At 43.1% G+C, this 24,740-nt stretch overlaps 1 protein-coding gene and 1 pseudogene across 1 annotated transcript in view; one reads left to right on the forward strand and one right to left on the reverse strand.

Moving 5' to 3' along the window:
• Window positions 1–5,000: 5,000 nt before the first annotated feature.
• On the reverse strand, window positions 5,001–5,110 carry LOC116978171 (annotated as a pseudogene).
• Window positions 5,111–23,900: 18,790 nt separating this feature from the next.
• The window catches only part of f3 (coagulation factor III, tissue factor), a 36,184-nt gene continuing 35,344 nt past the window's right edge, over window positions 23,901–24,740 (forward strand). Inside the window, exon 1 of the mRNA XM_033028914.1 lies at window positions 23,901–24,236. Within this exon, the coding sequence (XP_032884805.1) occupies window positions 24,173–24,236 (64 nt within the window). The 5' untranslated portion in view covers window positions 23,901–24,172. The remainder of the gene's footprint in view (window positions 24,237–24,740) is intronic.

Genomic DNA, 24,740 nt, shown 5'->3' on the forward strand with positions numbered 1-24,740 from the left:
CTTTAGAAGAGTAACACATAACATGGAAGAAAGAACTTGCAATCATATCATTCCTTCCACAACCACTTGCACTTGTTTTTTCCAATTGTGTTTTACACTTTTTTGCACGGTGTTTTTTATTTATTTTGACTGTTTGCAGAATTTATGTGTAATGCGTGTGTAATTTCTGTTTCTGGGCGAGTTGGCTGAGTTTATGCGTCTGTGCTATTGCTGCAGAAAAATTGAAGTTATTCATTGTACCTGTACCTCATCGTGCTTGGGCATGTGACAATGAACAGGACCTGACTCAGCAAGTCAGGACACACCCAAAAATCTTTTCACCGGTGTAAGGTAGGAGTTGTAGCAGGTCATTTGCACAGGAAAAGATCCCATATTCGGTGTGTGGGAGAGGGGGGGGTGGGGGAGGGGGGTGGGGGAGGGAGGTGTGGGGGAAAGGGGTGGGGGAGAGGGGAGTGTGGGGGGTGTTGGGGAGGGGGGCTGTGGGGGAGGGGGCTGTGGGTGAGGGGGAACCTTCAAAATCTTCATAACCTTTGTACTATTTCACCGATTGGAACAAAACTTATTTGACTTGCAGCAGAGGAGACTGGTGAGTAAGGTGGCGAAAAATCATAGCGCTATGGGGGATCGTTTTTTTTGCAAATTTAATTACAATGCAGGCAGGAAGTGGTCAAGATGAGAGTTTTAGTAATATACTAGACCAAGTGCGGACCCGTTGGGTCTGCTCCCCCAACGCAGCCGTTCTCTACCTGTAGTCCCCACGGGAGACGTGGTCCTCCAACTCAAGCGGCTCAGGAATCAGCAGTGCGGCTGTTTTTAAATGGCGTCTTTGAGGCGAGATGCGGGCGCCAGCAGCCGTTATGGTCGCTGGCCAGCAGGAGGTGACAAAATGAGTGAGTGAGGGGGCGGGGGGGGGGGGGGGGGGGGTTAAGGATTTTATTTAAAATGTGTACATAAAGGCGACGAAATTTAATGAGGAGTGGATACTTGGAATGAAAAGTGAAATCTCTACTGAAATGGTAAAAAACTCGGCATTTCTGGGTCTGACGTTGGCGTAACAACGAATCAAAGGCTGGCAGCCACAAGTCAGAAACACACACAGCCAGGCAGCCACAGAGTTTTAATATTATATAGAAGATAGATAGAAGATATATGGCACAGTGGTGCTGCTGGCATTGCTGCTGCCTAACAGTGCCAGAGACCTATGTTTGATTCCGTCTTCAGGTGCTGCCGGTGTGGAGTTTTGTGCGTTCTCCATGGGACCGCGTGGGTTTCCTCTGGGTGTTCCGGTTTCCTCCCACATCCCGAAGACGTTCAGATGTGCAGGTTAATTGGACTCTGCAAACTGTTCCTATTGTGTAGGGAGTGGAGGAGAAAATGGGATAACACAGAACTGGTGTCACCAGGTGGTTGGCATGGACTCCGTTGGTCGAAGGGCATGTTTCCATGCTGTATCTCTGGAACAAAACCTAAAATTAAAAAAAACTAAAACCGCTAGTGCTTTCTGATTTATTTTTGCCATTGTATCGGCATTTTTACCATTTATTTCAAAACTCAGATTGTTTAACCTGCAAGTACAGGATTTTTAATAACTTTGCTCAGTAGGACTCCTGAGAAGATTAAACATTGTATTATTTCGCTCCTGGGCAGAGTTACCATGGTATCGATAAACATCATAGTACCATTTGGGACAATCTAAGACTTGCCCTGGTAGTTCAGTCAAACTAAACACTCAGTCCAGGGAGTTAAGAATACAGTACATTGTCCAGTTAATCATTTGAAGAGATCTTAGCTTTAAGAACACTATGTACCACCTGCGGAGTAATCAGAGCTACAATGCCAATATTGAGCAATCCAAATTTCTGTTGGATGTGTCAACAATTTAGAAGCACTAATCTAATGTACTGCACGACTTCTATGAAGTTTTAAACTTTTGTCAATCCCATTTTGGGATTTGGCATCACAACATGGTTTGGCAAAAGTTCCACCTAAGACCACAAGAAATAGCAGAGAATTGTGGACGCAGCCCAGACCATCACCACCCAAACCAACCTCCATTCCATTGACTCCATCTACACTTCATGCGCAAGGCCTGCAGCATAATCAAGGATGAGTCTCACCTCGGTCATTCCCTTTTCTCACCTCTCCCGTCAGGCAAAAAATATAGAAGTGAGAGCGGTCTCTGCCACAGAAGGTAGTTGAGGCCAGTTCATTGGCTATATTTAAGAGGGAGTTAGATGTGGCCCTTGTGGCTAAAGGTATCAGGGGGTATGGAGAGAAGGCAGGTACAGGATACTGAGTTGGATGATCAGCCATGATCATATTGAATGGCGGTGCAGGCCCGAAGGGCCGAATGGCCTACTCCTGCACCTATTTTCTATGTTTCTATGTTTCTATGTTCCTGAGCTACCATCTACCTCATTGGAGACCCTTGGACAATCTTTAATAGTAAGATTAAACGAGAACTTACCAGTTCGAAGTTTGATCTGTATTTTATGAGGAGTAACGTTGAGGGAATACATGAAGAACCCGCCAGCACGCACGTGTGTCATTCTTCAAAGCAGCGGAGTGAATCACAGATACCTGTAATGACTTAAGCATAGTAAGATTAGAGAAAAGATACTAGTTGTGTTTATGATCAAGGGTGGGAGCGGAGGGCATGTATTCCCTCAACGTTACTCCTCATAAAATACAGATCAAACTTCGAACTGGTAAGTTCTCGTTTAATCTTACTATTTTACTTCGGAGTCACGTGAGTGACTACATGAAGATTCAAGCCGTGGAACGAGTCCATCATCACGTCTGCCTTGGTTTTGGGGAGAATAGTGATAACATATTGAACATCAATATGATATATATAAATAACCATAAAGTTAATAATAATTGATAGCCCCTGTTTTTTGGGGTAAATTATGGTACAGAAACTTAACAATGTTTCTGAAAAATTCCAGTTTCCATTACTGGTTAGTTATAATCTTTAGAATGTTCTTTCCGATGGCCATCCTGCAGTCCTGAGGATTTTATCCATAGGAACCTCCAATTTAAATGCTGCCGACGTTGCTGCAGCCTGGTGGAGTGAGATTTTAACCCAGTTAGTGTTTACACCAACTTTTGTCAATACTATGTTAGCCATTTAGCTGGCCTGGCCTGTTATTCTTTAATGAGGCTGTCTGTCGTTGATGAGAAGTTCCTCTTCTGTGCCACTGATGGTCTGGGTTTGTTCCATGTATATTTGTAGATGTCTCACAACACAGTCAATCATCTGTAGGGTAGGCTCTAAAAAAAAATGTTATTTTAAGGCCTGCTGACCCCTGTCTGTTTAGTTCCCTAATTCCTGAATATAGAAGTGTAAGTTGCCAGATGAACTGGTCAAGGTATCCAGCCTTAATTTGGTAGGGACTGAGTCCTTAGTGCCGTGACCTAAGCCATCAGCATGACAGTTTTGTAAAATGTCAAAAACTGTAATGACAGCGCTGTGGCTGGAGCCCAGTTCTTTAACAACGTTAAGACGATGCTGATGTCCCATATTTGGGAATACCTGGTCTTTGGGGAATTCCCATAAAAAGTGTCCCTCATAAGCTGTTGTTCCGTTCTCTTGCCATAGGTAAGTAGATGGGCCACTTCTGGCACAGTTGATGTCACTAATACTAAGCCCCTGTAGGTTAACAAAGCTTCCTAGCAGGCTGGATGATGTATTATGATTGCAACACATCTCCCATTAGTTTATGTATTTTAGACATTGTCTTTAGGTTGATTGTCTGTGGCCCGCTGTGATCATGTCCATTGCTCTGGCCGTCTGTTTTGGATGGTGCTGCATGGTTCTAATCTCATTCCCAGTACCACCTAGAACCATGGTTGGGTAGGTCAGTCGGGTACTATTAAAACACCAGACGCAGAGTCTCGTAGTATTTCCCTTAGTACCCCCCCCTGATGAGGTTGCCAAATTGTGTTGGCCAGATTGTTACATGATGTAGATTCCCTTTCACCCATGTGGTTGATATGTGCTACCACAGTAGTGTTGTTAATTTATAATCTAATAACCTGTTTAATATATTCCAGAGCAACATGACTTTAGGCCATGAAAAAACACCCAACATTTCCAGGTAGTTATGCCCAGTGTTAGTAATAATGATGCTTGCTGTGTATTCCATCTTCCTCCACAGCTGGAGATGGAATTGGTAACACACCATCCTAGTGCATAGTATCCATATGTAGGACCATAGACTGGTTGCTGACAATGATAGGATTGGAGCAATGCCCAATGTTATCTTTCCACCATTTAGTTCCAATATGGCTTCTGTATGGCTTCATCATTCTATCGAAATGATCACCATTAATTTTAAGAGCTCATATTTTGGCCCTCTGTAAATCTTTATAATGTAAGGGTCTGAATTATGTGGCTGGAAACCATATGTTGCCAATATTCTTGCTACCAGTCTGATGGATGGTTTATCCTCATGTCAATGATTTTGCTGTATGCCTCTATTAAGGTTGTAACCTCGGTTGGCAAAGTTACTGACATGAGGAACTGAGTTAATGGTGAACCCCAAATAATCCCTTTAGTTTGAAGGCTTTAATTTTGATTTAATTGGATGGATAATGATCCTAGTTTCCAAATAATTGTTAAGTGGCTGTTACCGTTTGTTCAGCCCGTCCTAAGTTTCCACACAATTAGTATGTCATCCAAAGAAGCCATTACCATTGTGTGGCTGGTTGTCATAATTTGTAAATAACCTAGGTGCTAATGTAAACACATTAGGTAGTGCTCTATACTGCTAGAGCTGAGCCATCCAATTAGATAAAAATAACGTCCGTGGTCACCTGTTATGGGTACTGAAATTGTAAGCATCCTTTGAATCAATGCTTGCCATTTTCGTTCTTAAAACGAATATACTTAACAATAGAAAAGGTTTCTGTTCTTAAGACGAATATATCGTTTTATTTATTTTTCACTTTAAAAAAAAAAAAAAAAGATTTTTAAAATCTTTTTTATTTATTTATTTATTGATTTAATTTTTATAATATATGGTCCCTAGATAAGGGACATATCAGATATTTAAACTGATAAGAACAGATATTATACTTGATCTTAGCCAAAAAGCCGAGATCTGATCTATGATTGATGTGTCAAGCGCCATATCCTATTTTGTTAGGAAGGGAATGCGTAGATAATAATTCTTCCCTTGTAATGCAGCTAAAACCCCATCTGTTGCTGATGTCCAGTGTCTGTATCCCATATGACATATTTGGTAATTGGTGATTATGTCTGGATACGAGTAGACCGGCATCTGGTGTTCCATATCGTGTAGAAACATCAGCAAATACTATAGCCCAATATCCATTTGGTGTTCTCCTCCAAATTCCTCTCTCGATATATCAGCTGGACTAGAAGATTATGTGTTGTAAAATTCTATTGTGTATCCCCGGATACTGTTTAAGATATGAGTGTCAAAAAGTTATTTATTCGATGTCTTCTCGCACCAACCTCCTTGCTTCCTTCTGGTTTTACTGTTTTCTTCTGGATCCCCGAAGCCATGTGTTGTGGGTGTACACATCTTCCAGCATAGGGGCGATACCTTTGAGGATGATGTTTGGACGTTTAGATGAGCTCCAGTTTGGCTTCATTGTCCAACTCCTTGACCTTCTAGATAGGTCACCCCCAAATAAAAAGATTTTGCTAGGAGGTTTCGGGTTTACACAGGCCCGCGTCAATCCCGGTTGGATGTAACCAGATGCATAAATTGATTAGTTTAGTAGATTCAGGAATTTACAATCCCCGGTGGCAAGTGACAGCTATGGTGTCAGCTAATGTTTGCCCCTGCAGTAGATAACCATATAATAACCATATAACAATTACAGCACGGAAACAGGCCATCTCGACCCTTCTAGTCCATGCCGAGCACATAATCTCCCCTAGTCCCATATACCTGCGCTCAGACCATAACTCTCCATTCCTTTCCCATCCATATAACTATCCAATTTATTTTTAAATGATAAAAACGAACCTGCCTCCACCACCTTCACTGGAAGCTCATTCCACACAGCTACCACTCTCTGAGTAAAGAAGTTCCCCCTCATGTTACCCCTAAATTTCAGTCCCTTAATTCTCAAGTCATGTCCCCTTGTTTGAATCTTCCCTACTCTCAGTGGGAAAAGCTTTTCCACATCAACTCTGTCTATCCCTCTCATCATTTTAAAAACCTCTATCAAGTCCCCCCTTAACCTTCTGCGCTCCAAAGAATAAAGCCCTAACTTGTTCAACCTTTCTCTGTAACTTAGTTGCTGAAACCCAGGCAACATTCTAGTAAATCTCCTCTGTACTCTCTCTATTTTGTTGACATCCTTCCTATAATTAGGCGACCAAAATTGTACACCATACTCCAGAATTGGCCTCACCAATGCCTTGTACAATTTTAACATTACATCCCAACTTCTATACTCAATGCTCTGATTTATAAAGGCCAGCACACCAAAAGCTTTCTTTACCACCCTATCTACATGAGATTCCACTTTCAGGGAACTGTGCACAGTTATTCCCAAATCCCTCTGTTCACCTACATTCTTCAATTCCCTACCATTTACCATGTACGTCCTATTTTGATTTGTCCTGCCAAGATGTAGCACCTCACACTTATCAGCATTAAACTCCATCTGCCATCTTTCAGTCCACTCTTCCAACTGGCATAAATCTCTCTGTAGACTTTGAAACTTTACTTCATTACCCGCAACCCCACCTATCTTAGTATCATCTGCATACTTACTAATCCAATTTACCACACCATCGTCCAGATCATTGATGTACATGACAAACAACAGTGGACCCAACACAGATCCCTGTGGCACCCCACTCGTCACTGGCCTCCAACCTGACAAACAACCATCCACCATTACTCTCTGGCATCTCCCATTCAGCCACTGTTGAATCCATCTTGCTACTCCACCATTAATACCCAACCATTGAACCTTCTTAACCAACCTTCCATGAGGAACCTTGTCAAAGGCCTTACTGAAGTCCATATACACAACATCCACTGCTTTACCCTCATCAATTTCCCGAGTAACCTCTTCAAAAAATTCAAGAAGATTAGTCAAACACGACCTTCCAGGCACAAATCCATGTTGACTGTTCTAGTGTAGCCCCTGCTATTTCTACACTAACTTCCCTCAATGTCCTAGGGAATATCCTGTCCGGACCTGGAGACTTATCCACTTTTATATTTCTCAAAAGTGTCAGTACTTCCTCTTCTTTGATCCTCATAGTTTCCATAGCTACTCTACTTGTTTCCCTTACCTCACATAATTCAATATCCTTCTCCTTGGTGAATACCGAAGAAAAGAAACTGTTCAATATCTCCCCCATCTCTTTTGGCTCTGCAGATAGTTGGCCACTCTGACTCTCTAATGGACCAATTTTATCCCTTGTTATCCTTTTGCTATAAATATAGCGGTAGAAACCCTTCGGATTTACTTTTACCTTACTTGCCAAAGCAACCTCATATCTTCTTTTAGCTTTTCTAATTTCTTTCTTAAGATTCTTTTTACATTCTTTATACTCCTCAAGCACCTCATTTACTCCATGCTGCCTATAACTATTGTAGATCTCCCTCTTTTTCCGAACCGTGTCCAATTTCCCTTGAAAACCATGGCTCTTTACAATTTTTACGATTTCCTTTCAACCGAACAGGGACATAAAGATTCTGTACTCTTAAAATTTCACCTTTAAATGTACTCCATTTCTCTTCCACATCTTTCCCATAAAACAAACTGTCCCAATTTACTCCTTTTAAATCCTTTCGCATCTCCTCAAAGTTAGCCTTTCTCCAATCAAAAATCTCAACCCTAGGTCCAGTTTTGTCCCTCTCCATAATTATATTGAAACTAATGGTATTGTGATCACTGGACCCGAACTGTTCCCCAACGCATACCTCAGCCACCTGACCCATCTAATTTCCTAACAGGAGGTCCAGTACCGCCCCTTCTCTAGTAGGTACTTCTATGTATTGTTGCAAAAAACTATCCTGCACACATTTTACAAATTCCAACCCATCCAGCCCATTTACAGAATGTGTTTCCCAGTCTATGTGTGGAAAATTGAAATCTCCCACAATCACTACCTTGTGCTTACTACTAATATCTGCAATCTCCTTACATATTTGCTCTTCCAATTCTCGCTCCCCATTTGGCGGTCTATAATACACCCCTATAAGTGTTGCTACCCCTTTCCCATTTCTCAGTTCCACCCAAATAGCCTCCCTAGACGAGCCCTCTAATCTATCCTGCTAAAGCACTGCTGTAATATCTTCCCTGATAAGCAATGCAACACCTCCACCTCTTGCCCCTCCAATTCTATCACACCTGAAGCAACGAAATCCTGGAATATTTAGTTTCCAATCACAGCCCTCCTGCAACCATGTTTCACTGATCGCCACAACATCATACTTCCAGGTGTCAATCCAGGCTCTAAGTTCATCCACTTTTCCTACAATGCTCCTAGCATTAAAATATACACATTTAAGAAACCCACCCTCTCTTATTCTCTGATTATTTTCTTTTTCTTCTCTCTCCCCTACATTTTGGGTCAGAGTGCTAACATTCTCTGCCCCCTGCTTCACACACTGACTGCTAGCTTTCCCAATTTGAGTCCCTCCCCCCAACCATACTAATTTAAAGTCTCCCCAGTAGCCTTTGCAAATCTCCCCGCCAGGATATTGGTCCCCCTTGAGTTCAAGTGCAACCCGTCCTTTCTGTACAGGTCGCACCTTCCCCAAAAGAGGTCCCAATGATCCAGAAACTTGAATCCATACCCACTGCACCAGTCCCTCATCCACGCCTTTATCCTCCACCTCGCTCCATTCCTACTCTCACTGTCGCGTGGCACAGGCAGTAATCCTGAGATTGTTACCTTTCCAGTCCTTCTCCTTAACTCTCTACCTAACTCCCTAACCTGTATTTGCTGGTTCTTACCAAAGATAGGTGCAAAGTGCTGGAGAAACTCAGCGGGCTAGACAGCATCTCTGGAGAAAAAGGATGTGTGACGTTTCAGGTCTGAACAAGGGTCCCCCCTGACTTGAAACCAGTTCCCGTCCTTTTTGTCCAGAGATGCTGCCTGACCTGCTGAGTTACTCCAGCACTTTGCGTCTATCTTTGATGTTCAGCCAATATCTGCTTGGGTTCCAACTGGGGGTTTTTTTTTTTAACTTTTCCTGAATAACACAATTAAAAATTGGTCAGGGTCATTTGAGAAGATTTAATTCAGGATCCTTACAAAATGAATTGGTGTGCCTAAAAAACACAACAGAAGAATATGCGACACATTTTTAGAACTCTTACGTAGGATGAATCTTCTTCTGTCATCTCCTTCAGATTGATGGGTGTGGACCTTTGTTTCTGCACAACTGTTATGTCAATGACCCCAACTTGGATGGGACCGATCTTGGCAGAATTTCACCCCTAAAAAAAAGTTGTCCGCTCCACTCATAACAGACCTGTAGCCAGAACAGCTGCAACAAAACTCCTTTAATCCTGTGGCGCAACCGTAAATCACTACATTTCACTGCCAGATAAAATGGGATAGATAATTAGCTCAGCAGAACTTGGTGGGAACTGGCTTGAACAATCTTCATCCCTAAAAAAAAACATCAGTGAAACAAACTGCAAAATCCTGAGTCTGGGGTTTGGCGGCACGTAAATTGACCCCCGCCAAAAATGCAACAGTGACAACACTTCAAATGCACTTCATTGACTGAAAAGCACTTTGGCCTGTCCTCGAATGGCGAAAACCATTGCATGAATGCTAGTGTTTGTCTTGAAGCACATCCACCTGCAGGTGCTGAATACCTTTGTGTGGCTTTCCAGGCTGCACCTTGGACAGATATATTGACTCATAAGTGGATGAAGGAACTGTCCTGTCGTGAGTGTTACGTCATTACCACTGTTTAAGAAGGAACTGCAGATTACCCTCTCACATTTTCCTTGTATGTCTTTACCTACATTGCCAGGAACTTTAAGTACAAAGTACACCTCCCCACTGCAATATTCCACCATGGTGTGGGGGAGGGGAGGCTGATGTGGGGGGAGGTGGCGTAGGGAGAGGTGGTGGTGTGGAGAGGGAGGGGTGGTGTTGCGGGGGGAGGGATGGTGTGGAGGGGTGGGGTGGTTGGGATTTGGGGGGAAAGGGGGAGGAACGGGGAAGGGTAAAGGGGGGCTGTGGGGGAGAGGGGGGTATAGGGAGGAGGGGGAGGGGGAAGGAGGCGGGTGTGTGGAGAGGAGAAGAAGGGGGAGGGGCGAGGGGGTGTGTGGGGGCGAGGGGGGGTGTGTGGCAGGGAGGGACTCCACTCAGCGGGCACGGCACCACACAGCACCTCCCGACTCCACACAGCGGCTTTCCCGACTACACTCTTGCGGACTCAATTAGCACGGCTTGTTTACTCAGCCCCGCCTCCGGGGTTTTATTCTCCAGCGGGTGCCGGAAGAGGCGTTACTGACAGGCGAGAAGACCAATCTGCTGATCTCACGATTTTTTAAACCTTCATAACTTTTCTCATATTTCACCGATCGGAACAAAACTTGGTGTCTTGGAGTAGGGGAGAATGGTGAGTAAGGTGGCGAAAAAATCTAGCGACATAGGGTGGCATTTTTGCGCAAATTTAATTACAACGCAGACCGGAAGTGGTCAAGATGAGAGTTTTAGTAACAGGATAGATAGATAGATAGATAGATAGATAGATAGATAGATAGATAGATAGATAGATAGATAGATAGATAGATAGATAGATAGATAGATAGATAGATAGATAGATAGATAGATAGATAGATAGATAGATAGATAGATAGATAGATAGATAGAGGTTAGGCCTAAGGACTAAAATGAGGACATTTTTTTTCACCCAGAGAATTGTAAATCTGTTGAATTCTGTGGAAGGCATTGGAGGCCAATTCACTGGATGTTTTCAAGAGAGAGTTAGATATAGCTCTTAGGGCTAACGGAATTAATAGATATGGGGAGAAAGCAGGAACGGGGTAGTGATTCTGGATGGCAAGCCATGATCATATTGAATGGCGGTGCTGGCTTGAAGGGCCGAATGTCCTACTCCTGCACCTATTTTCTATGTTTCTATGTTTCTAAGATGGATCTGATATCATCGCAGGAGGTCGCAGATGTTGCTTGGATATAAATTTACAGACATTGGATCAACAAAACAAATAAAGATATTCAACTATTATTACAAGTTTGCAAGAACACAGCTAATAGTTTGGCAAGTAAGGCAGCTGAGGAGAATTACAATTTAATAACCATTAGAAACCCCAGGGAGAAGGATTAAGTGAGGCTGAAAGGGAAAAGCAATATTCTCCAATTTCATGGAGATAATATCAGGCTGCTTCCTTCAAAAGATGCAGCACAACGATAGCAGCTGGTATTAAAATGCTCTTCAGCTCAATGAGTGTGTTTAATAGTCTGGGAAAACATGGGTAAACATGCAAAGTATTCTTGTAATAAAGTATTCTGGTAATAAAGATTAAAGACAAATATAACAAGACACTTGAATAAATGTGGGAACAGTTTAGAGGGATTTGGGCCAAATGCAGGCAAGTTGGATGAGCCCTGAATGTTAACTTGCTCAGCATGGATTGGGTGGGCTGAAGGGTCTGTTCCCCTGTTGTATATCTGTACGACTCTATGAAATACAGCAATGCAGATGCAGCTGTGAAAATATCTTTCGGGAGTTTAAACTGGGAGAAGAACTCAAAAAAGAACAGTTTAGAGATACAGCGTGGAAACAAGCCCTTCAGCCCACTTATTCCACGCCGACCGTTGATCACCCGCCAACTAGTTCCAAGTCAAGTCAAGTCACTTTTATTTCTATAGCACATTTAAAAACACAACTCTCGTTGACCAAAGTGCTTTACATTGGTGGAGGTACTAACGTTATACAACAGTGGTTCATAGATTAAATACATACATAAATACATACATATAGCCCTCCCTCAGAGGATGTCAAGAAAGGCTTGAGAGTAAAGATGAGTTTTAAGTCTCGACTTACAAGAGTCGATGGAGGGGGCAGTTCTGATGGGAAGAGAGATGCTGTTCCACAGTCCAGGAGTACCATGCTATCCCACTATCACATCCAACATACTAGGGCCAATTTACAGAAGCCAATTAACCTACACATCTTGTAATGTGGGAGGAAACCTAATTTAATAATTAGATTATTAAGAAATATTTTATTAAGGCTTATGGAAAGTGAATACACTTATGCAACACAGGGCATACTAGATGAACAAACAGATCACTAAAAATTGAAACACATTTTTTAAAAACCTGGTCTTAATTAAGATGGGATGAACACTGAGGGGATTACAAAGCCTCAGTAATGAATCTTTAAAGATGTTAAAAAAAAAATGGGTGAGCAAGTAAAGTCATTTTACAAGGAGCGTAAGCCAAATAAATATTTTAGTTATTTGAGAAGCAGATGGAATATTTAAATACGGGATAGATTCTTTAGGTGAAATGGTGGATTGTTATATTACGGAGAACCACAAATTGGCAGGCTAAAGAAATTCTTCAATCCATCGTCACAAATGAAAGACCGGGGGCACAGTACAGAACACGTTCATCTGGTTTGAGAACCTATGACTAATACAGGTCAGTAATGTGCAAAAGAGAAAGTCATTGCTGTAAAGATATTTAGGCACCTGGATGCTACACCCTGGAATCTGTAGGGAATGAGTGAGTAAAGAGGGCTTCATGTGACTATAACTAGTGGTTTTAGGGAACCTGTGGCTTTTACTCCTTCTGAGTAAATAGCAGAGTATGAACACTAAGTATCGGAAAACTGGAATAGATCTGAGGAGTTATTGTTCCTCCCTTGTGCGTCTGTGTTGGAAATTCAACCATATATCGTCTATGTGGTCACTGATTCTTTAAAACAACATTGGTCAAGTTGCATACTCTGTAGGTATCAGAGTACAAAGTAGGGCTGAAGATTCACATTGGCACTGCAAAGTTAGAAAATTAATAGTGAGATTAAACGAGAACTTACCAGTTTGAAGTTTGATCTTTATTTTATGAGGAGTGATTTATTGGTGGTTACGTGAAGAAGGCCGCCAGTTCGCATGCTCGTCAATCTTCAAAGCAGCGGTATGCAATCACAGGTAACAGCAGATTGAAGTAACATGGTAAGATGAGCAACATGAAAACTACCAAGAAGTGACCTTTTTATGAGAGAGAGGGTTGGGTGTGGTGGGCACGTAATCACCAACGTAACTCCTCATAATCCTAGCGATAAAAGGTACCATTTTTGCGCAAATTTAAAAAAAAGCAAACCGGAAGTGGTCAAGAAGAGAGTTTTAGTAATAGTATATAGGTATTGATAGGTAGATAAGATCCTCTCATTCTAAATTAAAGTGAATATAAGCTCAGTTGATCCATTCTTTCTTCATATGTCAGTCCCGCCAACCCGGGAATTAACCTGGTGAACCTACGCTGCATTCCCTCAATAGCAAGGGCTGTTGGGTTAATTGGGCTCGACAAGCTTCTCCTAGTTTGTGGGGAGTGGTTGAGAAATTAGGATAACATCTGGTTCAGATTTGGCAGCTGTTGGTGTGATCGGGCAGCTGACAGGAAATCAGGCCTTTCATTCATTCAGCGAGAAACCTACCACTCAGGTCTCCTACAACATGTTTGCTCCTTAAAAGGACATTTGCTAACACCCCCACAGCCTTTTTTAAATAGCTCTGAATTGTGAAGGACGGTATAAATTTAGACTTATTATGTGTAATGAATTAGTTTCAAATTCAATTGCATAATGAGTGCTTTGTGTGGGAGATGGATGTCATTGAATCCCTACGTTACGCGTTATTGCTTGAAATGGTTGAAGTAAACATCTGTATCAGATTACTCAGATGGTAAGAGGAGAGTGTGAGACAACCTAAATATGTCAGTATTTCCATGGAAATGAATGTTTGTCAGAGTGGCATTAAAAGAGAAAGCCTCGCGTTCACACATCACCTCTTCCAACCCCTTTCAGGACATGCCGAAGAGCATAGAAGAGAGAAGAGTGCAGCACAGGAACGGGCCCTTCGGCCCACAATGTCTATGCCGAGCATGACGCCAAGACCAACTCTTATCTGCCTGCACGTAATCCATATCCCTCCATTCCCTGTATATCCACGTGCCTATGTTCTTCTTCTTCTTTCGTGTGGCGTGCACAGCCTAAAGTTGTTGGACAACTTGTTCTATTTGATCTTCCGTTTGTGCACGTCGAGTTGATTGCATTAGTCGAAACAGGGCAGGCCACGTGAAGGTTGCAATCTCCCACCCCGTGCCTATCCAAAAGTCTCTTAAATGCCACGATTGGATCTGCCACCACTGCCACCCCTGGCAGCACATCCCAGACACTCACCCCCTCTGTATAAAACACTTGCCCCTCTCACCTAACAGCGATGCCCTCTAGTATTTCATATTCCCATCCTTGGTAAAAGGTTCTGGCCATTTACGGATCTGGGAAAAAGGTTCTGACTTGTGTTTTTGTCAATGGTGGGATGTTGATTGTAAATGAGGAAAATGTGACAATAACAACAAATATTAAATGCTGCAGCTTCTTATCGACTTTGTACAGGTGGCTCTGAGCTCAAATGTAACAGCCCCAACTGAACGTTGAGGCATGAAAGAAAGGTGAAAGATGCTGGAATCACTGAGCAGCTCAAACAGCATTTTTAGTTTTAGAGATACAGAGTGGAAACAGGCCCTTTGGCCCAACGAATCCGTGCCGACCAACAATCACCTGTACACTAGTTCTATCTTGTACCCATTAGGGATGATTTACTGATGCCAATTAACCTACAAACCTGCACGTCTTTGGAATGTGGGAGGAAACCGGTGCACCTGGAGAAAACCCACGCGGTCACAGGGAGAAATTTCAAACTCTGTACAGACAGCACCCGGTCAGAATCAAACCCGGGTCCCTGGCGCTGTAAGGCGGCAATTCTACAGCTGCGCCACCGTGCTGCCCTAAATCTGTAGAGAGAAAAACATTGACCTGTTGTTCGGAAATGTGAACCATTTCTCCTTCTGCAGAGACTGCTTGGTCCTCAAAGTGTTGGTAGCATTTTCTGTTTTTATTACTGATGAGATGGTTGTGATCCTAAGAAAGAGAATGGTTGTGATCCTATGTTACAGAAAACCACATTAAAAAAGACAATTGCATCAAAGGGGATAAGGGGGTTGGAGTCTAGGGAGGTTGAGACTCGCAATAACAAAGTTATTCTTCCTGCAGAATTTTCAAAAGAAAAAGGTATTTTCAATCGCAATAACTTAATTTTTGTTACTGCTAAAAATACTATAATATATTGTTTAATATGGTGTCATTGCACAAGTGTCAATAGAATTAAAGATAGTCACAGAAAGTTGGAATAACTCAGCGGGAGAGGCAGCATCTCTGGAGAGAAGGAATGGGTGACGTTTCGGGTTGAGATCCTTCTTCAGAATTAACCGCATGTCATTTTCAATGGCCACCTGTGGTGAAAGTGATAGCTGTGTACTGAAGAGACAATGGTGTCTGATTACTGCCGGGAGGTTACATGGAAACAGGTATATTTACCCCGTATAGACACAAAATGCTGGAGTAACTCAGCGGGACAGGCAGCATCTCTGGAGAGAAGGAATGGTTGACGTTTCGGGTCGAGACCCTTCTTCATCGCCCTTATACTGTTTACTGTAAATCCAATACATTTATTATTCTGCTTGTCAATCTCCAAAGTATCTTCTAAATGGTTCTCTAGCTTCCAATCAAAATCGTGCTCTGACCATATACTGCAGGTGCACAATGCAAATGGTGTTCCTTAATTCGCAACTATCCAATTCATTCCATGGAAACATGCATTATGGCCGAACCACAGATTAAACAAAAGCTTTTCACTGACAATAAACAAAAGTAAACTAAACTTTCTGGATGAGGAGTTGTTTAAGAAAGAACTGCAGATGCTGGAAAAATCGAAGGTAGACAAAAATGCTGGAGAAACTGCAGCATGGATGAGGAAATTGTTTCATCTACCCTGCCTTCTCCGTTAGCAAAATATTCAGATTCCTCATGCAGTATAGAATGAGTTATGAAGTAACCTTTTGTCTCCAGTCTGAGACTTGGAAATCTATTGTCTGTGGAATTCTCTGCCTCAGAGGGCGGTGGAGGCAGGTTCTCTGGATGCTTTCAAGAGAGAGCTAGATAGGGCTCTTAAAAATAGTGGAGTCAGGGGATATGGGGTTTAGGCAGGAACGGGGTACTGATTGGGGATGATCAGCCATGATCACATTGAATGGCGGTGCTGGCTCGAAGGGCCGAATGGCCTCCTCCTGCACCTATTGTCTATTGTCTATTGCTACAGTGTTGATTACAGTATTAGAAAATCTGTCACTATTAATCTGAATTTTACTTTTTGATACCTTTGAATCCAATCCCATATCCCAAAAAACAAGTGGGATAAAAAGAAGTGGATGAGAAATTGGAATAACAAAGAATTAATGTGAATGGGTGATCGATGGTTGGCATGGACCCGCTGAGCCGAAGGACTTGTCTCCATGCTGCATCTCAAACCATGGTCAGCTGTGCCTCCAGCAACCAAAGTCTCTGAAATTGCTTCTCCTGCCTTCTCCATCAATCTCGTTTTGAAGAAGGGTGCGGACCCAAATCTCACCCATCCATGCCCTCCAGAGCTGTTGGCTGATCGGTAGTAAAGAAGGCAAATGTAATGTTAGCATTCATTTCAAGACGGCTAGAGTACAAAAACCGGGATGTAATGCTGAGCTCTATAAGGGGGTTGGTCAGGTCGCATTTGGAGTATTGTGGGCAGTTTTGGGCACCATATCTGAGGAAGGATGTGTTGGCTCTGGAGAGGGTCCAGAGGTGGTTTACTAGAATGATCCCAGGAATGAATGGGTTAAAATATGGTGAGCTTTTGATGGCACTGGGCCTGTACTCGCTGGAGTTTAGAAGAATGAGGGAGGACCTCATTGAAACGTACCAAACAGTGAAAGGCTTGGATAGAGTGGATGAGAAGAGGATGTTTCCACTAGTGGGAGAGTCTAGGAGAGTTCACAGTCTCGGAATTAAAGGATGTTCCGTTAGCAAGGAAGTGAGAAGGAATGCCTTTAATCAGAGGGTGGTGAATCTGTGGAATTATTTGCCACCGAAGGCTGTGGAGGCCAAGTCAATGGATATTTTTAAGGCAGATACAGTATTCTTGATTAGTGCGGGTGTCAGGGGTTATGGTCCTAATACTTATGATCTTATGACCTGACCCGCTGAGTTACTTCAGCACTTTGTGTTTCTTTTTGTAAACCAGCTTCTGCAGTTCCTTGTGTCTACAACTAAAGGAGATGGTGATCGACTTCAGGAGGGCTGGATAACAACATCACACTCCGCTGCATATTGATGGAGCTGCTGTGGAGAGGGTCAGCAGTGTGAAGTTCCTAGGACTCCACCTGGCGGATGACCTGACCTCTACGACCAACACCACAGCAGTGATCAAAAGAGCTCAGCAGCGGCTCCACCCTCTCCGGAGACTAAGGAAAGCAGGTCTCCCTACTGCTCATCTAAGGACCTTCTACAGGGGCACCATCGAAAGCATACTGACCTACGGCATCACTTCCTGGTTCGGGAGCTGCAAGGCTTACGAACAATATCAACTCAACAGGATAGTGAAGACAGCCAGCAGGATCATTGGTGCCCCACTCCCTTTCCTGTTGGAGATATACAAGAAGCGGAGCATCAGTAGAGCCATCTCCATCATCAAGGACCCCTACCACCCATCACACCACATCTTCTCCATTCTGCCATCTGGGAAGAGGTACAGGAGCATCAGCTGCAAAACCAGCAGGATGCTCCACAGCTTCTTCCCACAGGCAATAAGACTGATTAACGGACTTTGTCCCCTCCCCAAATATCATTCACCAACACAATCAACCTCGTCCATACTTTGACAGCTAGGCACCTGTCAAAGTAAAGCAACTGTCAGTCGGAATGTCTGTTTTTATTCTATTGTAAATTTTAGGCCTAGTTTCTGTTTTTAGACATGGTAATTTTAATTTGTTTTTAAAGCTCTATGTATTTATCCTTTTTTAACTAACTACACTGAATGGAAACTGATCGAGCAACGTTTTTTCGTTTCCTCTGTGTATGCGAGTACTCAGTGAAAATTATATTAAATAAATACTGAATACTGAAACTGAATACAACTTCCCCTTTCTACCAGTAAGATGTCACCCTCTTGAGCAGAGAGAATCCCTGCACTTTGTTTACAGATACAGCATGGAAACAAGCCCACAGAATCCATGCCGCCCATCGATCACCCATTCACACTAGTTCTATGGTATCCCACTTTCTCATCCACTAGGGGCAATCTTTACTGAGGCCAATTAACTTACAAACCCTCATGTCATTTGGGATGTGAGAGGAAACTGGAGGACCCGGAGGAAACCCACGCGGTCAACTCCAGAGTGGCGGATGACCACACACACACACCTCACCCGAGGTCAGAATCGAACCCGCGTCTCTAGCGCTGAACCATGCCTTCTCGTGACATTTATTTGATACCATCACTGAGAGGGATCTTGGTAAGTGTTGCCGGTTGAAGTGTAATGTTACATAATAAGTCATTGTATCTGACTCATAGTAAAACCACGCGCAAATCCTGCACCCCCCCCCCCCCCCCCCCTCAAGTATCTTCGATTCCGTTCATTTCTTATCAGATCTTGGCGAACAGAACCATCAGCATTTATTTTTTTTGCACAACTTTTTTCCTTTTTGTGCAAAACACAAAGTGCTGGAGGAACTCAGCGGGGCTGGCAACATCTATGGAGGGAATGGACGGCCAATGTTTCAGGTCGTGACCCTTCTTCAGTCTGTCCATCCCCGCCACATTGGTCTGGTCTGGTTGAGATCGTCCAGCACTTTGTGTTTTGCTCACGATTCCAGCACCTGCCGTCTCCTGTGGTTCCATCGTTTATTGTCTGTTCCTTTCAGACTAATGATGTTTAATGTAAACTCATGCAATAACTGAACTAGTTATTTTTGGATAGTTGAGGGTTCCTGTGGAGACGACAGAGGAGATGATTGGAAACATGCCCTTGGTTACACAGACGCCCTCGGTTGCTACAAACTATTGTGGTGCAGTCAGTGAGGTGGATTACAGGCAAAGATCCTCTAGCGGTAGGATCTTTGGTTACCCGGCGCGTTCAGAAAACATTCGCCTGTTCTCTCCACATTTCTTATAATCGCATTTGCAGACACGATCAGCCTGAGTGACCAAGCATTGTGACAGAATTAGAATGCTACTACAGAATGCTGACTCACTGTGGGGAAAACTCACGCGGTTATTGTTTAATGGTATTGCAAATGCATTTGTAAAACGATTTCTGTTTCGTATGCAATCAAGATTGCAAGTTATTTTAAAACATGTTTTATGTCGGAAGGAACTGCAGATGCTGGTTTACCCCGCAGATAGAGAAATAAAAATGCTGGAGTAACTCAGCGGGTCAGGCAGCATCTCTGGGAGAAAAGGAAAAGGTGACGTTTCGGGTCGAGACCCTTCTTCAGACCATTACTTTCCCCCCCCCCAGAGGATCTGACCCGATTAAAACACGTTTTGCAGTTTTTGCCCAAAACGTAAGGCCGAGAAAATCTTTTCCATGCGCACCTGTATTGCCCTGGTGGATATTTACAATGATCCCAACATTTCATATTTTAAATTCTGAATCCATTCCAATAATTTGTCCAGAATTTAAAATATGAGATGTTGGGATCATTGTATATCTTTGACCCTGACGTCCCCTCTGTGGTGGTGGCACGCTATGCAGGGAACCTTTCCCGTCCGTCATTCTTTGAAACACTTCAGTTAAAAAAAACATTATTACAGAAAACCCTGAGCAAAAAATCGTGAGCAAAACACCAATAAAATTACTCAAAAAAGCTGGCGTAACTCAGCGGCTCAGACAGCATCCCTGGTATTTCGGGTCGAGACCCTTCTTCAGACCCGCTGTTACTCCAGCTTTTTGCGTCTATATTCCGTTTAAACCAGCACCTGCAGTTCATTCCTACACTTAAAAAAATGACAACCTAGTGAATAAAACAATTGAGCCTCGAGTAATTTTCCGCCACATTAATACAATGTATTAATCAGTATTGCTTGTCACATTAATGCTGCCATATTATGATTATGGTCTCCTTGTTAGCCGTGACAGTCGCCTTACTGTGAATAAACCCTGCAATTACACGTCGAAGTCCATCAATGTAAACCAAGCAAGGGAAAGGGCGCCTCCCTGCCTGCCCATTATCACCTGCACATCTAATATTAGCTTAAGTGGAGGTCGGAGGCGCCGTGTGTAAGAGAAACATGTTCATTCTGTGACAGTAAAAACCCACCTGTGTGTGTATCTCCACTCCATGCTGGGACTGATGCTGGGAAATATATTCTGCACTCTGTTTCTTTCCCTTTGTCCCACCCATTGCACTTGAAAATGGACCACAACTAGAGGTTCAAAGGATGCAAATTAAATACTTAAAAGTGAGAGGGATATGCATAGCTATAATAAACCAAAATACATCTTTGAGTTATCAAGTCAAGAGTGTTTTATTGTTATATGTCCTGAAACGAACAAAGAAATTCTTACTTGCAGCAACACAACAGGCGGTCACAGTGCGCGCAGCGGTAGAGTTGCTACCTTACAGCGAACCGGGTTCGATCCTGACTACGGGTGCTGTCTGTACGAAGTTTGTACCTTCTCCCCGTGACCTCCGAGATCTTCGGTTTCCTCCCACACGTGGAGGTTTGTAGGTTTGTAGGTTAATTGGCTTGGTAAATGTAAAAAAAATGTCCCTAGTGGGTGTAGGATCGTGTTAATGTGCGGTGGGCCTGTTTCCGCGCTGTATCTCTAAACTAAACTAAACAGATATGTAAACATAGTACTCTGTAAACACTATAATAAGCAACAAAATTGTCTATATATATATATATATATATATATATGTATATGTACACACAAGATGTACATGTGTATATATTTATATATGTATATATTGTTTTACTATATATTGTTATATATATATATATATATAACAGTAATCGGGAAAAAATACACAAAAAAATGACCCCGTCTATGTAGTTGGGAGCATATTTGGAGGTTGTACTGTTTAATAGCCTGATGATTGCAGGGAAGAAGCTGAACATAGACATTATGTCTTGATATAATGAAAACAAACAGCGTAGCAAGAGTGATCACGGGTGCATGCACCCTTGCTTGGAGTGTAGGTGGAATAATGGCCCGGCTTTGGCCATACTGTTCCATGCTCGTGTGTAGGGGGTGCGAGTGGGGAAGAGAGACAGAGAGAGTGGGCTGAGAGTTCAGTTTAGTTTATTTAGTGTCACAGTCAGCGGAAAGACAATACATGAAATACAATTGAACCATTCACAATGTACAGATACATGATGAAGGGAATAACGTGAATCACATATAGTGCAACAAAAAGCCAGTGAAGTCCACTCAAAGATAGTCTGAGGGTCTCTAATGAGGTAACTAGATGTTCAGGATTGCTCTCTGGTTGTTGTAGGATGGTTCCGTTGCCTGATAACAGCTAGAGGTAGGGGTGGGGGGGGGATATGATGAGGGTGGGGGTGCAGAAACAGGGTTCTTAACATGTTTTCTTACAAACAGAGATCAATATAGTAACAAAGCTCGGCGACTCTTTGTACGCTGGTTCCAGAAGTAGATCTGGGGAAGCAAAATGTAATTCCAAGAAATGTCGCCAAATTCTTTTAAATTCTTTTAAAATACCTATTTATTATTTACTAATAAGTGTACATATGTGTTAATGGTTGTCGTGTTTGTATTTTTTTAATCGGAGGAGATGTAATGGAATTTCGTTGCACAGTGTTGTGCAATGACAATAAACGTATTCATTCATTCATTACAATAATTCAACTTTCAAAAAAAATCTTGAATCTGTGGAGGGCTTGATTGTAATCATGTACAGTATAATCTTTTCACTGACTGGATAGCACACAGCAAAATAACTTTTCCCTGTACCCTGGTACAGGTGACAATAATAAACTAAACTAAACAAATCATTATAAAATCTATATTTTATAATGATTTTTTAATCTGCAATAAACCTTAATTGTTTAGCAGAATTAGGCCATTTGGCTGTCTAGGAAAGAACTGCAGATGCTGGTTTACATAGAAGGTAGACACAAAATGCTGGAGTAACTCAGCGGGTAAGGCAGAATCTCTGGAGAGAAGGAGTGTAGGCCATTTGACTAATTGAGTCTGCCCTGCCAATCGACCATGGTCACACTGTAATCGATATATGGACACACTGATCTGTTTTGTAGTCAATGCCTACTATGTTCTGTTGTGCTGAAGCAAAGCAAGAATTTCATTGTCCTATCAGGGACACATGACAATAAACTCTCTTAAATCTTAAATCTCAGACGATCTATTTTTCCCTCTCAACTCCATTCTCCTGCCTTCTCCCCGGAGCCTTTGACACCTTTCCCAATCACAACCTATCACTCAACCTTTAGTTCAGCCCGAAGAAAGGTTTCAACCCGAAACGTTGCCTATTTCCTTCGCTCCATAGATGCTGCTGCACCCGCTGAGTTTCTCCAGCATTTTTGTCTACCTACAATCTATCAATCTCTGCTTTAAAAATACCCAATGACTTGCCCTCCTCAGCTGTCTGTGGCAATAGATCCACAGATTCACTAACCTCTGGCTAAAGAATGTTGAAATTTACGATTTTTTTTGTAAGAGAAGCGGCAAGGAATTATTTCCACCGGGAGATGAATGTGATATTTCTGTCAGTATACGAACCAAAAGTATAGCGCGAGAATATCTTGCACAAGGATTGATTGGAAGCTGGCGCTGGGACTTAGATAATAACTGTCTCAGATTCTGCCAATTGACACAAAATGCTGGAGTAACTCAGCAGGTCAGGCAGCATCTCTGGGGAAAGGGAATAGGTGATGTTTCGGGTCGAGACGCTTCTTCAGACTGAGAGTCAGGGGAGAGGGAGACATAGAGATAGGGAAGTGTAAGGTGTGAAAACAAGACATCAAAGGGGATGTGGCTCAAGGAAAATGTAGATTAGATCATTGTTAGCTGGGAGAAGATGAACACATAGGCAGATAACATTTAATCAGGGGGACAGTCAGGCTGGTCTGAGAATTGGGAAGGGGGAGGGGATGGAGAGACATGGTTACTTAAAATTGGAGGTAGACAAAAATGCTGGAGAAACTCAGCGGGTGCTGCAGCATCTATGGAGCAAAGGAAACAGGCAACGTTTCTGGCCGAAACCCTTCTTCAGACCCATTTTCCAGCATCCGCGGTTCATTCTTAAATACTTAAAATTGGAGTAGTCGACCAGAAACGTCACCCATTCCTTTTTTGCTGAGATGCTGCCTGTCCCGCTGAGTTACTCCAGCATTTTGTGTCTGTCTTCAATTCTCATACCGCTGGGGTGTGGGCTGCCCAAGCGAAATATGAGGTGCTGTTTTGTTCAGCATGTTCCTAACGTGAGCAACTGTGAAAGATTGTGGGGCCGTCAAAGGCACCTCGGCGGTTGCAGCTCCAACGCAGGCGGCACTGTGTTTCAATCTTAGCGGGTTGGTAAAGAAATTGCAAGGAAGGAAGCTGCCTCGGTCGTTGCTGTCCCCTTCCCCAAACCGCTGGCAGCACCGAGACACCAGGAAATGAATCACACAGCGGGCACGCCTTGCGGAGCTGCCTGTAGCGTCCAAGTCCAGGTGTAAGGGGGGCGGCGCTCAGAGCAGGCACTGCAACACCGGCCGAGGTAATAGTTGTCGTTTCCAAGAATGTGTGACAGAGGAGGGGCGAGGAGTGGCGGATCTTTCCTTCCATTGGTTACCCCGGGGAGAGAGAGGGCTGCCCACTGCATTGCTGGCCACTGCCTTTTATAACCCGGGGCTGCCTTGCAATGGGAGGGTTAGTATCGGCGAGGAACAGGCGAGGGAACACTTGTTGAAGCAAGCACCGATTGTAATTTCACCGAGATCAAACCACCTGGGGCGGAACAGAAACAAAGTCACCTAGACACAGAGAGAAGGAATCGCTGCCGTCTGACCTGCCTTGTTTCCAGAAGTGGCCTCTCAGTTCCTTACGCTCAGCATGGGATCGGCTGCTATAACATTGGGATGTGTTCTCATTTGCCTTCACTGCAGGCTATCTTCAGGTAATGTGACCGAACAGCGCGGATAGTTAATTCGATGCTCTTTGTCGTAATCTCGTTTAATCGCCAATGTAAGGTAAACCAGGAAGAAAAAAAAAGCAAATGTAACTATGATCGCTTCATTTTGCAGCGATCCATTTTGAATTTCGTTGATTTAAACCAAAAGAGAACGAAAGCAGTGATTTGAGACGCGAAACGGGGTCCTGATTGTGGATGATCAGCCATGATCACATTGCATTTTTACAAAATTCTTAAGGGGTTGGACAGGCTAGATGCAGGAAGATTGTTCCCGATGTTGGGGAAGTCCAGAACAAGGGGTCACAGTTTAAGGATAGGGGGGAAATCTTTTAGGACCGAGATGAGAAAAACATTTTTCATACAGAGAGTGGTGAATCTCAGGAATTCTCTGCCACAGAAGGTAGTTGAGGCCAGTTCATTGGCTATATTTAAGAGGGAGTTAGATGTGGCCCTTGTGGCTAAAGGGATCAGTGGGTATGGAGAGAAGGC

The sequence above is a fragment of the Amblyraja radiata genome, chromosome 10 (assembly GCF_010909765.2).
Source record: "Amblyraja radiata isolate CabotCenter1 chromosome 10, sAmbRad1.1.pri, whole genome shotgun sequence".
NCBI classification, from domain to species: domain Eukaryota; kingdom Metazoa; phylum Chordata; class Chondrichthyes; order Rajiformes; family Rajidae; genus Amblyraja; species Amblyraja radiata.